This window comes from Lissotriton vulgaris, chromosome 7 (assembly GCF_964263255.1).
Source record: "Lissotriton vulgaris chromosome 7, aLisVul1.2, whole genome shotgun sequence".
NCBI classification, from domain to species: Eukaryota; Metazoa; Chordata; class Amphibia; order Caudata; family Salamandridae; genus Lissotriton; species Lissotriton vulgaris.
The window spans coordinates 1,612,697,122-1,612,712,885 of record NC_141695.1 but is presented as its reverse complement, the minus strand read 5'-3'; the positions used below and the strand labels follow the sequence as shown (position 1 = coordinate 1,612,712,885).

Genomic DNA, 15,764 nt, shown 5'->3' with positions numbered 1-15,764 from the left:
CCTCTTGTCGACTAACATCTTGTCGACTAAGTTAGCCCTGCTGTCGACGACATCCCCGCCGACGAAGTTAGTCGACGACATCCTTGTCGACGAAGAAAATACCCCCGTCAATGACCTCGTCGACTAAGAAGGTGCTTCCGTCGACTACGACGTCGCCTAAGAAGACACCCCCGTCGATGAAGTCTTGGTCGACGACAATGATAGTCGACGGACACAGTCGACGAAGATTCTTGCTTCTCAGTCAGATACAGGTTTTTCACAGTCGACGCCCCCACTGTCAACCTGTACGGAAATGCAAGTTTGGTTATCCAAGCCATCCGTAATACTTCTGCCTTCAGTCTACCACAGCTTCGCTCTTGGAAAAGCGTGGTTCATCTTTGACAACTGTCTCCATTGAAATTGCCAGAAAAATTACTAGATTCTGAGGAAGAGGAATCCTATGAAGATGACACTTTCCGTGCAGCCAGAAGCCCATCTGAGCTGCTTATAAAACTTGAGGATGAGGAACAAGATGAGGAGGAACCATTCCTTGAGCCTTCTGGTCAGGCTCCTGTGTCTGCGCCTACCACACAAATGCCGCTGGACCTGTTGCATAATCTTCAATATATGTTAAGTGATTATTGAAAAGGGCGAGAAATAACCATCGGGAGAAACTACTGGAAAACAAACCCCGGAGCAATCAGGCATCAGCCAGACCCATCTGCGTGAGAACTTACCGCCCCCAAACCAATGAGGTTTCCAAACTTCTGAATAAACATTGGCGCATCCTGACAAGTGGCAAACTAAACATTGAGAAACCCCTATTTGCCCACAAACGAGGCGAAAATCTCAAGGACATGCAGGTGCACACACGCCCAAAAATACAACAAATGCCACAACTCCATCCACAAGGACTGGGAGGCCACTACCCATGTGGTAATTGTGCGAGCTGTCACCTGACTCAGAAAAGTAAGAATCTAACTTTTACGAACGGAACAAGGTGGGAACAACGAAAATTGACCAACAGCAAGAATGTCCTATATATGATAACCTGCCCTTGCAGTTTGGAGTATATTGGCATGACAAAAAGACCAGGAAAAACACGAATCGGAGAACATAAGAGCAATGACCGTTGTAAGAAGACAACGACAAAAATGGCCACACTTCATTTAGAATGGACATTGTGTGAATGACAGGTGGACAGTAGTTGAACAACTCCCATCTGAACAAGGACTCTTTAAGAAAGAGCAGAGATGGGTTTTCAGACTGGGGACTAACACAGGTCTAAATGACAATATCCCCTGGGGTCAGTTAACATAGAATGGTGCCCTGATGAATGACCTCTTCAATGCGGCGTAAAAACAATTTATGTAAACAGAGTGGTTCATGAAAATTTCCGGACATTCCCCACATGAACATCTACCAGGCGAACCATAATCTGCCCGGGGATCCACATTTTTCACTCGTCCTTAGAATATGTATCCACTCATCCTGGTAAATATGTATTCTCTGTCCATTTGCAAAAGAAAACGAGCAAAGAATGAAACGCAGGATTATGAACAAAGTGGGCTTTTTTTCCAACAAAATGCCATGCTCAGCGCTTTATTAGGAGGAAAAACACCATTCGTATTGCCATAACTAACCATCATGAAATATCAGACAAGCGCAGGATAGCGCATGCGCATAACGGGAAACAGACACCCATAACACCGCATGCGCAGCAGGACAAAACATACCGCATGGACGCATGCGCGAAGGGAAGACTCTAGCAAACCATGACCGCGAGCAAGGAACCAACAATGCCCTTATATGACCATAAGGAAACCACAATCATGCAATTAACTAAAACCGACTATGACCATAAGGAAACATGAATCATGCAATTAACTAATTAACTTCAACCCGGGGAAAGGGTATAAAGCGCCAGTTTCAAAATTCCTCCTGGCATTATCACCGGAACCACGAAGGGATCAATCGGGAGGTATTTCCTTGTAGAAATCGTGAGTAGAAAGCTCTGATGACCGTGAGCACTGCCACCACTACATGAATGAAAGTAAAACCAAGACCTGAATATGCCTTTCTTTCTCAAACGGGTGCTAGTTAGCACACCAGATCCTGACGTTTTGGCTCATGAGGTTTATCTGCAACTCCAAAACAGTATGTTGTAAATATGTAATGGCATGATATCGATATTTTTCCTCCTCACTTTACAGGGATATAACACAAACTTTATCCTTTCCCTCTTTACCAACAATGGTGTTACGACCAGAAAATGATTTAAAAACACCTGATCAAAAATTTCCTCATTAAGTGTGTGTGCTCTATGTTGTGTCAGTAAGTCTAGTGTTTTTTATTAAAACATTTTTTTTACCACTGTAAGCACTGGCATGCAGCTATAATTTGTCACCTGTAACCACTGGACATTTTACCTATGGATATAGAGAGACCACCAGATATTTTTTTTTGTCTTTCCTTTACAGGTTGATCAATAGACTTCTTTTTTTGCTAGGTGCATTACTAACCTGCACTGTAATTTTCCCTCACTTTTATTAGAAAATTCTGGTATTAGTTGGAGAAACGTGAGTAAAATGGGGATTTGTGCACCCCGTCCTGAAGAAGGTGCTTCTGGCACCGAAACATGTTGAAGCACACAAGAGGTAACGCACATTGTCAGCGTAGTGACCTCCCACCCTCATTTTTAACAGCACCAGCCCGGGCAATTATTAAATAATTTTTAGTCACCCTCACGAGCCAGGTTCTTTTTAACTATCACTATTTCCCAAACCCCACTATACACTCACATTTATTTAAATGACACCCTCACCAACACCACACATAGTCTAAACAAGTGCTCCCACGTCTCCGTAGGTTGCAGCACGCCGTACCCCGTGGAGGGGTACGGTGACCCAGATGATGAAGCACGACACCAAGGGGCCTGTTGGTGTGTGAGGGGACCTAAAAACATAAAGGTGTTCCCCACTGTAAAGGAGACACCCTCAATCTCAAGGAGTGGATTCTAACTGTTTATTTATTTATGCCCAGGGAGAATGAATCCATTCTGATCTCTCTCCCCCCTCTGAATAGTATAGCAAACTAAATTAACAATCAGTCAGACATGCCAGCCTTGTTCAACAAAAGTCCTTCGTGTGGGGAAAATCTGATACAGTGTGCATTGTTTACCATCTTGTCACCAACTAGACCAGGGTTATTACTCTCTTCAGTTTTTCTGAAGGGTCCTACATAACCGGGAAAGAATAAAGCTGTGTGCCATACAGCAGAGAGGAAAGGTGAGATCTGCAAGTGGCCTTGAATGGTCTCAGCAACCTTTCAAAGAGCCCTCCTCAAGTGCAGTCTGAGAATGGGGGCAGAAAGGAAAAAAGATGCAGCTCTGCCTCTCCCGTCTGCTCACCTTCAGGGTCATGATCATCCAAAATGCATGTGGCGACATTGGTGTGGTGCAGAATGACTCAGACGATTTTTCCTTCAGTCAACGTCTAAACCGATTATGCTAGTGTCAAGGACTGAAGACCAAAGATCGTCATCGCAGATGATCTCAAGTAAGCTGACATCTAACATCTCTGCCACTACACCGGCTCACGTCCACAACTCTTCGATGAAGATTGTTGAGATCTCCACCAGCGTCTGAACAGACGTTAAACTTCATGCCTCGCTACCAAACAAGTATCGTGCGTTAGACGTTAAATCCTGCCAACGTTGGGGGGGCCTCGCTGCCAACCAGGCACAGACGGTCGACGTCCTCAGTTTCACAGACGTCAAGACTGAGGTGCTCAGCGTCTAGGCCTGTTTTCATAGAAAAACTGCCAAAGAAAGATGGGCATGATTTCAAGGAGATTCTCCATGAGGGTGGATTAGTGGAGAATCAGGTGATCAGCCCGGCATCTCGTGCTCGTGTCCAGCAGCCCATGGATACTCACATGGTATCTGCTCTAGTTGCTACAGCACACTGGATAAAACCAGAGGCTCCGCTCAGGATTCTGAACCTGCCCTTCAGTGGAACCTCACTATTGGGCACACATGCCGATTGATGATATCTGAGCTCAACATCTTGAAGGCAGTGGGTCTGGAGAAACAAAAGACTTCAGGTGCAGACACTGCCCCCACTACTGTCGCCAGTATCCACAGATGGTGTTCAAACCCCTCACTGGGCTTCACATCACCAGTCCAGGTCCCACTAACACCGTCCACGTCAGCCAGGACGTGGACTTGGAGCTTCCAGACCATAAGCAGCCAACAAGACCATGGGCGTTTGCTTCCCCGTTTATTTCCCACTCCAGGTTTGGGAGTGTGTATCGCGGCACACATAGATAAGTAGCACAAAATCAAGTGGGTGCTCAATATTTTGCCGAATGATTACTAGTTTAGATTAAAGTCCCCGCTCTGGCAGTCCCAACTCTTGACATCTGTCCATTCCTCAAGACTTGCTTCAGGCAGAGGGGACTAGCCATATTAGACTTAAGTGTCTTAAAGTTCATCTGCAGGAGAGCTTGAGGATGCTGGCACTGCATAACATTTTCCCCCATCTCCATCAAGGGAACTGATGTTCTCAATCTACCCACAAGATTCATATTTCCATGTACCGATTTCCTGAAAACATGAATTTCCTAGGTTTCCAGGTGGTGTCCGAGCACTTGCAGTACAAGGTCCTCCAATTTGTGCTAAAGTCAGCATCCTGCGCGTTCTCAAAATGGATGGCGGTGGTAGCAGATTTTAATCTACCCATATCTGAATGACTGGTTGTTCAAGAGCTCGTCACCTCATCTACTGCAGGGACACTTGTCATCCTGCATCTAAGTGCTATACTGTTTGGGCCTGCAAGTCGACTACAAAAAGTCTATCCTCAACCCAATTCATAGGATTCACTACCAGGGTGCCCCTCTGGATACAGCAGGTGTGCCTCTGGATACCGCTGGTGTAAGTGTCCTTCGTAGATGTTTTGCAGCATGAATCTTTCCGTATTCACTATGCTGTGCATTATTCCGCAATCTCGTGGTTGGATCTAGAATTGTCGTATCTTTCTTCTTCAGCTACCACCTTTGGTCGCCATCTCCAGATACTTTTTTCCGCAGTTTGGTCTGGGTCGTCAGAAAGAGGTCCAGAACTTTTGAGAGAAGCAGCACCGGAAGATCATCAGGGAATCTATAATTGGCTGCCGGACTGCGGGCCAACTAACCCAAACGACAAGGATGGGGGAGAACAGCCGAAACTTCAAAGTTCCACGTAGGATGCGCACACAGGGGGCTCCCTGGGCGCAATAATGGACAAGACTCCGTTCAAATTTTGCGAAAATTGTCAACATAGATATGCGCAGAAGGACCAGAATCCAGTCTGCAACCTCTGCTTGTTGCTCGACCATCGAAGCGAGGACTGCAACGCATGCTCGGGCAAGGGACACCTCCATCGATCCTGGACTTGGGCCTCTCCAGAGGACATTGCAGAAGGCCCAGAAGATGTGACCGACGTTGAGGTCAACAAGAGAACTAAGGAGGGAAGAGTAGTCGAACCCCAGGCCCTCAACAGGCTCGAAGGAGCGAGTTAAAATCCTCCCACAAAAGAGCATTGCCGTTAAAGACCTTGACGCTAGCAACTGCCTCCAAGGAAAGCCAGCCCAGCGGATCCTTAGCTAAGGACTCCCAGTCGGCGAAAGGGCAAGGTAGTCTAAGTCTGTCGCGAAAAGGACCACTGTACACCAATAAAGGAAGACCCTAGACCGAGTGCATGTCCGACATCGACCTCGCAGCGAAAGCACGAAGAGCTCTACGCCGAAAGAGCCTTCTCTTCTTGTCCATCTCAGATGCTTAAAGTCGAAATGGCGAGCATCCTTCAAAGAAAGAGACTTTGATGAAAAAATGAAGCAGTACATAATTACAACGAAGGCTGCAGCCTAAATCAAAAATGGCGCCAAAGACCTTTGGCCGCCTAGCACGCCAGAACAAGCTGAAGAGGACCTATATTCCTTTGATGGCGAGGCCTAGGAACACTTATACCAGGGCTCAACGCCATCGGGTGCACAAGACTTGCAGTTGCAAGATCTCAATGCCGATTCGCCAGAAGAGGGGGTATGTTATGTTTTATAAAGCGCACGTATACCTGGAGGTGTCTAGGCGCTATGGATGGCGTGGAGTCTGCACTGACAGACATACCCTTTGAGGCCCTCTCCTCCAGACGACATGGGGATCTATAATCGGGTCATAAAAAGGGCGGCAGACCTATGTAGTGCAGCTGGAAGAGGAGAAGCCTCAGTCTGGTTTCCTGCTGGAAACTTTATTGCCAACACCAACAGGGAGTCCTTTTTTACCCATACTACAGAGTGTGCTGGACCAGGGTAAGGAGGCCTTCAAGGAACAAGCAATCTGTAGATCAGTTGCTCCAAGAGCTGAGAAGTACAAATGCACCTCAAAGGACCCCATGTATATTAGGGGATCAGTGCCACTAGATTCCATCATCGCTTCCATGACGAGGAAAAGGGCCAACATTCCCACAAACACAGGACTACCTCCAGACTTGGGAGAGCAGGAGAATGGTCCTCACAGGGAGAAAAGTGGAAAGGAGTGTGGCAATACAGCGTCGTATTGTCAACTCCAATGCCCTCACCAACAGGCACGCCTACTAGCACTGGGAAGAGGTGGGAGAACTCTTCAAATATCAATCTGAACAGTACCAGAAGAGAGCAAGCCACCTGGTAGAAAAGGGAAAAACCATGGCCAATACCTGTTTAAAGTCTGCCATGGACGCAGCGGAGACTTCCAGCCGACAAATGATGATTGGGGTGACGGAGAGAAGGAATGAATGGCTGAGAATGTCAGGCTTCAATCCTGAAGTACAGAATAACATCCTCAATACACCCTTTAATAAAGCAACTCTTCAGTCTCACAGTGGAAGAAAAACTCATGGATACCTCAACCAGCTCAAGAAGGAAAATGAGACCGCAAGTTCCATGGGGGCATTGCAGTTTAGAGGATTAAGAAGGGGAACACCTTCAAGAAGCCCATGGGTAGGGGTAAATCGCCAACAGTCTACAACGCATCAGTCATTCCAGCAAGGCTACCAGGGGGAAGCCAGGGACGACGACCGCAGCAGCAGAAGACTTGGCAGTATCAACCCCGGGGCCTATCCTTTCGAGGGCGCAACAGAGGACGTGGAAACTCAACAAGAGGAGGCCAGCAGCCCACCTCCAAGTGACTTCACCACAGGGACAAGACACAACCAGTCACCATCTCCAGGGTTGTGCAAAACGTCAGGACAAAGAACAGTAAACCTAATTTCCTCCCAACACGCAACGCCTGTGAGGGGAAAGAATAAGGGACGTCTTCCATGACGAGGAGGATCACAAATCATAAAACACTGCTATTGCACAGAGCTGCAAAGACTGCCTCTAGACAAAAGACCAGGGAAAAGAGTTCACCCTGCAAAGGAGCTTCTTCACTTGTTACAGGAATGACAGGAACTTCTAAAGAAACAGGCAATAGAAATAGTACCATACAGGGAGAGAAGCAAGGGGGTCTACTTCACTTCCTCATACCAAAGGTGGACGAAAGACTACGTCCCATTCTGGACTTGTGGTACCTAAACAAGTACATAAAGGCACAGAAATTCAAGATGACTTCTCTGCAAGAAGTACTACCCCAAATACAGGAAGGGGATTACATGTAGGGGTGGGCGGAGTTTGTGTAGTCGTGCTATGCAAAGCTCCGCGAAACGGTAAAAAATCTCTGCAAACACGCAGAAATTCAGAAAACATTCGGAATTGCTTGTTCGCAATGCTTTTTTTCTGTTCTTGATTGCTGTTTGCTTGCTCGGGGGAAATATCTTGCGAACATTTTGAGAACGCGAACAAGCAAAAAAATTCAAGTCACGGAACGCAGAATTTTGGGCAATTCTGTGTTCTGCGCAGAACGCAAAATTAACAAATTCCGTGAGCGGAGCGGAATTTAGAGCCTCAGGCCTAATTACATGGCTACCATAGATATGAAGGCCGCCTACCTTCACATACCAATAAACGAGACACAAGCACCTACTAAGATTGATCGACAACACACATTGCCAGTTCACAGTACTACCATTCGGACTAAAATCCGCACCAAGGGTGTTAACAAAATGCCTAGCAGCACACCTAAGGAGGCAAGGGCTACATGTGCATCCATACCTCGACTGGCTGGTGAAAGCAAACTCCTACAGCGCCTGCAGGAAAGTCATTCAAGTGGTAATACACACACTATAGTACAACTAGGGTTCTCAATTCATTGGGAAAAGTCATCCATAGAAACGGAAAAGGTGAAGTTTTTCTTGGGAGCAGAGATCAACACCATACTGGGCAAGGTGTTTCCAAGCGCAAAGAGGACTGTAGCAGTCCTGAAGGAGACACGGCTGTACCACAAGGGGAAAGCTCTGACAGTGAGGACCGTGGGAAGGAAGATGGGAATGATGGCATCATGCACTCACTTAATCCCAAATATTCGACCACGCAAGACCATTTCAGGAATGGCTTCAACAGTAGTGGTCACAGGCTACAGGGAGCTGGGAGGACCTTGTGGTTATCACATATGCAATACATCAAGAAATAGCGTGGTGGAACAAGGACAAATTAAGGGGAAAACCATTCTCACAGCCTGCTCCCAATAGTGATCATCATGACGGATACACCAGCAAGAAATCCAGAGGCTTTTCAGGAAATGGGGAACACCGCAAATAGACCTATTTCCAACTGGCCAGAATGCAAAATGCCAACACTTCGCATCGAGGCAACCGTGCAGAGTGTCCCAGAGCAATGCACAATCAATAGATTGGTCAGGTAAAGCACTACATAGAAAGGACTTAGGAGTGCAGAAATACAAAAAATTCTTTGTGTCCTTTGCCACCAGTTTTCTTGGGCGACCAATTACCAAGAACACAATTGCAAGATGGATTGCGCAAACAATAAAATACTGCCACAAAAAAGGGGGTCAAGAACTACAAGGAGCGACACAAGCTCACCCAACACAGAGGAAAGGAGCAAGAATAGCTTTTCTAGCAAACGCACCCATTCAGAACATTTGCCAAGCAGCAGCATGGGCTTCAGTGCACACTTTCACTAAGCACTACTTCGTAGATATTTAAATGAACAGGGAGGCTCAAGTAGGACAGACGGTCTTGCAACACATATTCAGTAATCCGCTCTTCTTCCACCCAGCCACTCTAAATCTAGAAAATCGCTACAAAATCTATGCACAGAATAGTGAATCTAAAAGATTCACACTGCATAACGTATAGTTTCTTATCTGTCGTAGTTTTGCAGCTTGAAGACTTTCTGGATTCACTAGCAATCCCACCCTCCTCCACCAGGAGGAGAGGGTTTAAAGACAAAAAGGACAATAAAAACAGAAAAAAATAATCTGAAGATGGCGACCAAAGATGGGAGCTTCTGTAGGAAACACGTCGACGTCACGAACAGACACCAAAAGGTGGTAGGTCGCCCACCTGGGCCATGAGAAACAAAGAAAGATACGACCATTCCGGACCCAGCCACGAGATGGCGGACTAATGCACAGCATAGTGAATCCAGAATGTCTTCAAGCTGCAAAACTACACCGACCGGTAAGAAACTATACGTTCTCATCCATCACAAATTGTCGCACTCTTGTCCGCACACTTTAGACCATGTCCAAAGAGGTATCCTCTCTTCTTGGATCCATGGTGTCCTGCATCTTTGTTCCCAATGCCTGGCTTCAAGTGCAACTTCTCCAGCATGCATTAAAGTATCAGTGGTCGCAGATCTGACAGCTGGGAGGACACAGTGACTGTCTCAGATTGCCAAAGAATCCTGCAATGGTGAATGAAATGATGGGAACACACATTGGCCCTCCAAGTTCAGGAGTTGTGGTCAGAAGTGGAGAACGGGCAGCAAACCAATATGTTGAAAGTAAGCGCTGTGCATCTAGTTCTCAAGTCATTCCTCCCTTCCATCCAGACACGCTCCCTGTTAATTCAGACAGACCACTTAACCTCATCTCTGAGCTTGACTGCATGGCTCTGGAGGTCCTTCAATATGGACATCTACGTCATCCATCAGACTGTATGAATGTTCAGAAAAGAATCGAGGAGGCCATCTCTGCAGAAGGTGTATGCTATCAAATGGAAGCGTTTCTACTTGTGGTGAAACGGCCATAATCCCATCCTAGGACAGGAACAGGTTATCCTTGCCTACTTATATTTGTCTAAACCAGGTCTTCAGTTTGCCTCTATAAAGGTACTCTTTGCTGTCATTGCAGCATACTGGAACTCACCCACGCAGGCTTCCTTTTTTCAGATGCCTGAAGTTGACTTCCTTTAAGGTATCCCTCCCCTCCTTCGGATCTTAATATAGTCTTTTCTAAATTGAAGCATTCTCTCTTCGAAACAATACGTAAAGCAGCAACACCTGACTTGGAAGGCTGCTTTCTTAGTGGCAATTACCTAAGCTTTGAGAGTTAGCCAGATCCAGTCTCTGTGTTCTAAGGAACCTTGTCTCCTTTTCCATTCCAACAGGGTGGTACTGAGAACCCACCCTAGTTTGTTACCTAATGTATCTGATTTTCTTATTAATCAAGTTAGTTTTACATCTACCTTTTTCCCGAACCCATCCATCCCTCCTGAAAGGATGTTCCATTCTCTTGATCTCAAAAGGGTTCTTAAAACTTTGTGGATAAAACCAAGGACAAGGAAATCTGACTGTTTTATTTGCAAATTATGGTCCCATGTACACTAGGTTTCCTTCTTCGAAACAAATCATCTCTATGTGGATAGTCTTTTGTATTTCCTTCTCTTACCAGTTCACAAACAAACCACTTCTTGATAGACTGAAGGCTCATTCCTAAGGGAAAGACCTCAGCTACAGCCCTTCAAAGAAATGTACCCATTGCTGCAATCTGTAAAGCTGCCACATGGCGATCAGAACACACCTTTGCTCTCCAATATTGCTCAGATTCTGACACTTGGGCAATACTTACCCTGTTTTAATTCATGGGTGACTGTTTGCACCCTGATACAACGGTGACTTTTGCACCCTTGTATAGGAACTTTGTCCTCTTTTTGTTATCAGACTTGGGTAATACACCCAAACCGTTTCCTTCAGGAACCTGTTAGGGTGTATTAACTGTTCAGGTGTTTGTCCACAGGATTCTGGGGAAAAGCTTGCAGTTCTATTCAGTGCTTATGACTATTGATGAGTATCCCCTGGAAGAGAAGGATAAGTTACTTAACTGTAATCCTACTTCTCTTCCACGGGTATACTCAAAGTCCTAAGCATCCCACCACGTCCCTGCAAGAATACCATTTATAGTCCTTATTACTTACTTTCACTATACATGACACGCGTAAAAAGGGGGCATTATGGGACCATGGAGGTGTTAACCCGTTCCGTGCTGCCGACAGCAGCACTACCTCCCCAGTGCTGCTGTCTGCCAATGGCTGACGTGGCCCCGCCCGTTTTGCGGAAGTGCTGCACTTCCGCAAAATCGCGGCCTGCGTTAAAGGCACAGCATAAGTTTTATTCTGTTGTGGTTTCTGTTTGCAGCTTATGGACTAACATGCCTTCTATTACCTAGCCTTAATTTTCAAAGAAAAAGGCAATGTTTAAACTGTGAAAGCGTACATGTTCTATTTGCCAAAATGCCTAATAGATATAGATTTTAGTAGTTTGGGCTGCATGTATATGTATGTTTATAAACCGCTGTATGCATGTTGTATGGTTCTTTTATGTTTTTAAACATACTTTTTAGTATGTATTTTGTATATGCTCCGGGGGTCCCCACACGTGGGCAAGACTAGTCGGTGCTTATAACTTACAGTATACCCCTGGAAGAGAACTAGACCTTCAGGTAAGTAACGTTTCGTTGTTTGCTTTACACTTGACTCTCCAGGTGTGGCGAAGTAAAAAACTTAATTGTAGGCAGGTGGAAGGATCAGACACAGCATGTAGTGCTCACAGGCACATTCAAGGTCCAGTCCGTGCCCTGTTCCTAAATATCTATTGAGTGGCAATAAAAAAAGCAAAAGATCCTTTACGCCTACTGCTGCCACGGTACATCCCCAAACCTTTTTGTTTTTTTTAAAGCATAAAGGCTCTATGGCTAATGTTGTGTTTGATGGGATTGTGCTCGACTCTCTAAACAAAGTAAAACAAGAGTTCTGCAGTATCCAGTTCTTCCCGGTGAGACTTGCGCAGACAGAAATTAAACCATGTTACACACTCTCTATATATCTGACCCTCTGATGTAGTGGTTGTGGGTGCAGTAGGATCCAAAGTCCCATAAACTTTAGTTTCCAGTCTCCAATGTTTTTAAAAAAAATAAAATACAGCAGATATTCTACTCTTTATGATTTAGGAAGATCCATTGTGTATTTCAGTATAATTGCCGGACTAAACTTAGCATTGCCGTGAAAGCGAATATTGTAATGTTACTTCTGTTTGTTGCAGAACATCGTAATATGCCTCTGGCAGATGCTGTGGTTCTGGTGGCGAGAAGCTATGAGCGTTGCAAATTGGAGATAAGAGAAAAGGAACGAGAAGATATTGCCAGGCAAGCTGCGAAGATGGCTGATGAGATCATTCTTCAGGAGCGTGATCGCTTAGCTGATGTAGGGCGAGGTTCCCATCCTCCAGGAATCCAGTCTCTTATTAGTCTTTTAGTTGAAAACCGGTATCTGACGACTGATGAACTTGATAAACTTATAAATTACTTGATGGAGAAGAAGGAAAGGATCCGCGGACCCGCTGATCCCCTACAGTGTAAGTTTAAATGTTAATTTGACTTGGAATGCATAGTTGAACGGTTCTGTTGCATTTAAGGGAGTTAAGGGTTTTGTATGAGAGAGGCCCTGGTTATTTTTGGAATGATGAGATTTTCATTGCGCATGTCGATGGTGGGGCTGTATATTTGGTGTGGTGGCATTGTGCTTGTTACAGTGGGTCAAAACTGCCTTTCAAGAGTAGAGTTGAGACTTTATCACTTTCAGGTATAGGGTTTCCCATTCAGTTTCACATACTCTCTTCTGTATGTTATGGTTGCCAATGGTATTATACCTTGCAGTATTTTCAACCCTTAAACCTACTTGATTACACAATACACCTTCATCCACTTTGTGTACTCCGTTTCTGTTAATGCAAAATCTCGTTTTAGTGTTCCCTGAATGCCACCGGTATGTGCCTTTCACCTTCCCACTCTTGGTCTATGCCTTAATTTTTGTTCTTTCACTTAGTGCCATTTCTGCTCGTTTTGTTCTCAATGCAGCACATTCTGGCAGCAAAAATGTAAGGCTTTGCGTCTGTGCTTCACTAGTAGTTTGTCAATGGTTGTATGCACATTATTTTTTATCCCTACATACACAAATGTTTTTATGCTTTTTATCTATCACGTGTAGGCTGTATTAGGGTTTGTGTCTGAACCTTCAGTTATGATGTGGTTATGGTGGTTTGTACGGAGGGTCAGAGGAAGGTACTTTAATGGAACTCTAATAATTGTTTTTGGGCATGCATGCATTGTATTGCAAAGTTCTGGTTTATATTCATATTTAATCAAAACGTTTTTTAGAATTTTTAGACTTTGTGGCATTTGATGGAAATGGCCACCTACTAGGTTAGTTACTTGCATTCTCCGCATTAACAATGTATAACGGAGCCCAACTTTGTCTCCACAGCTCAACTCTCTAGACCAACTCTTGGAGCACCTGCAATCCGTCCCCTCGACAGCCAGTCTAGTCTTGCATCCTCTCAGCCACTCCAGAGCTCACAGCCTATGTCTCAAGCTATGGCTCATGCAATGTCTCAAGTTTTGGCTAATCCCCCTCCCGCTAATCCGCCTCAGAGTAATCCACAACAGGAGCTTCAGGCAAAGATTCTCAGCCTTTTCAATAGTGGGGCTGGGTCCGCAGCTGCCAAAGGCCCGTCTAACATGGCAACTGGTTCCTCAGTTAATACCGAAAATCAAAATTATGGTAGCGGAAACCAGGCACGCTCTGGCCCAATCAATGCAGCAGGCCTTGGACAGGCCCAGCAGATAATGCAAGCTCCTAGTAATCAACTTTCCGGTCTTGCGGGTCAGGGAGGTCTTAGGGGTGCTGGACCCAGACCAGGAGTTCCATCCCAGTCAACATCCCAGAATCAGCCACAGTACGGGCAGCTACAGAATCGCACCTCCAGTAATCAACAGTCATCTGCATCTTCCGGTATCAACTTTGACAACCCCAGTGTGCAGAAAGCACTGGACACACTTATCCAAAGTGGACCTGCACTCTCCCACCTGGTCAACCAGACAACCACACAAGTGGGACGTGCAGGGCCTCCTATGGGTCAACAGTCGATGGGTGGGTACCAGCGAAACTTTTAACTTAATTTTTCATTTTCCTCTTTCCCATAGTACTGGTTGATACATAGTCTTGTCTACCCAACCACCCACCCTCACTGAATTCCCCCCCCCCCCCAATAATTTTGTTATGCAGCAGTTTTCCTGATTCATGTGTATACCCTACTTTGATTCAATGAGCAGATCCCATACTCCTATTTAAGAGGGTTTACTAAATATTGGGTTATTCTACTGAATTTTGGATTAATGATCACTGCATGACCAAACTGTTGGGTGTTTGCCAGTCTTATGTAGAACTAGCCTGCCAATGAAAAATGTGGCTATAAGCATTTGCTTCAATGCAAGTAGCTAACCATGACATTGCAGGGATTGCTTTGCTATCGAAAATTTGGGAACACCTCTGTTTTGTGACTTTACCATACATGCTGGCAGTTAGACTTTTTTTTTTTAAACTCACTATTGTTACTCACCTGTTAAAGTTGTGAATGTTAGCAACTGTTGCGCATCAGCTGTGTAATATTTGTTCATAGGAATGGGGCTTGAACTAGCGAGTTTGCATGCTGTAAGTGGTAATTAAAATAAGCTTCTCTTCCTGCCCCACTACCTATTGGATTTGGGGGTATGAATTGATGCAAACATAAGATCTTTGCTTTTGTTAAGGGCATTTTTGGCTACAGTTAATTTCATTTATGGTGTAACTCATTTGCCCTGATTACTTTATAACCTGGGGAAGGCATTATCTGCCCACCGATTCTTGTTGGAATGCGGCTGATAGCCCACATGGAAAGCATAGGTGGATTCCATGAGTCTTCAGACTGGTCTTAAAGTGAAGCCTTCAAAGCAAGACTAGACTACAAGTTGTCCAAGCAAAGAACTCATTTTTATATTTTTTAAATTTGTTTGATTTGATTCCAAAATTTGTGTTGTATAGTGTTTCCCAATGTGGGGCTTTGTATTCTGGAAATACTATTGTTACCATGAAGGCACAGTAATTTTAATTAAAAAACGAACAAACTGTCAAGCTTGTGTTTGCTTTTGTAACGGTCAGTTAAATTGTGAAATTTGTATTCGATTAACTCTGAAGGCAAGCAGCCGCTCCAAATCTTTAACCAGATATCCTGTCCCGAAATTGAGATGCAAGCTGAATTAATTTTGCAACATGAGTTGGGTATGGTGTGGATTTGTGATGATTACTCTTTTCTGTCCCAACAATTGATTCTTAAGTGGTTTCTAAAGACCGCTGCAAACTTGTACCAGTACTGCTTGCTGAGACAAACGTTTACCTTTTTGTGGATGACATAAAACAGGTCACTTCAATAAAGACGTAGCCACGTTTCCCATTGAAGGGTAGAAAATAGTGCACCATAAGGGCCCTCCCTTCCACAAAACAGGTGCGAGAAGACCTACTGTTTTATGTTTTGAGAACCTCTGTAGTGTCAGTCTATTTTT

At 44.9% G+C, this 15,764-nt stretch overlaps 1 protein-coding gene across 1 annotated transcript in view; it reads left to right on the top strand.

The window, feature by feature from the left end:
• The window catches only part of NCOA5 (nuclear receptor coactivator 5), a 70,022-nt gene extending 54,686 nt beyond the window's left edge, over nucleotides 1-15,336 (top strand). Inside the window, exons 9-10 of the mRNA XM_086932545.1 lie at nucleotides 12,431-12,742; nucleotides 13,651-15,336. Of these exons, the coding sequence (XP_086788671.1) occupies nucleotides 12,431-12,742; nucleotides 13,651-14,339 (1,001 nt within the window). The 3' untranslated portion in view covers nucleotides 14,340-15,336. The remainder of the gene's footprint in view (nucleotides 1-12,430; nucleotides 12,743-13,650) is intronic.
• Nucleotides 15,337-15,764: the final 428 nt, after the last annotated feature.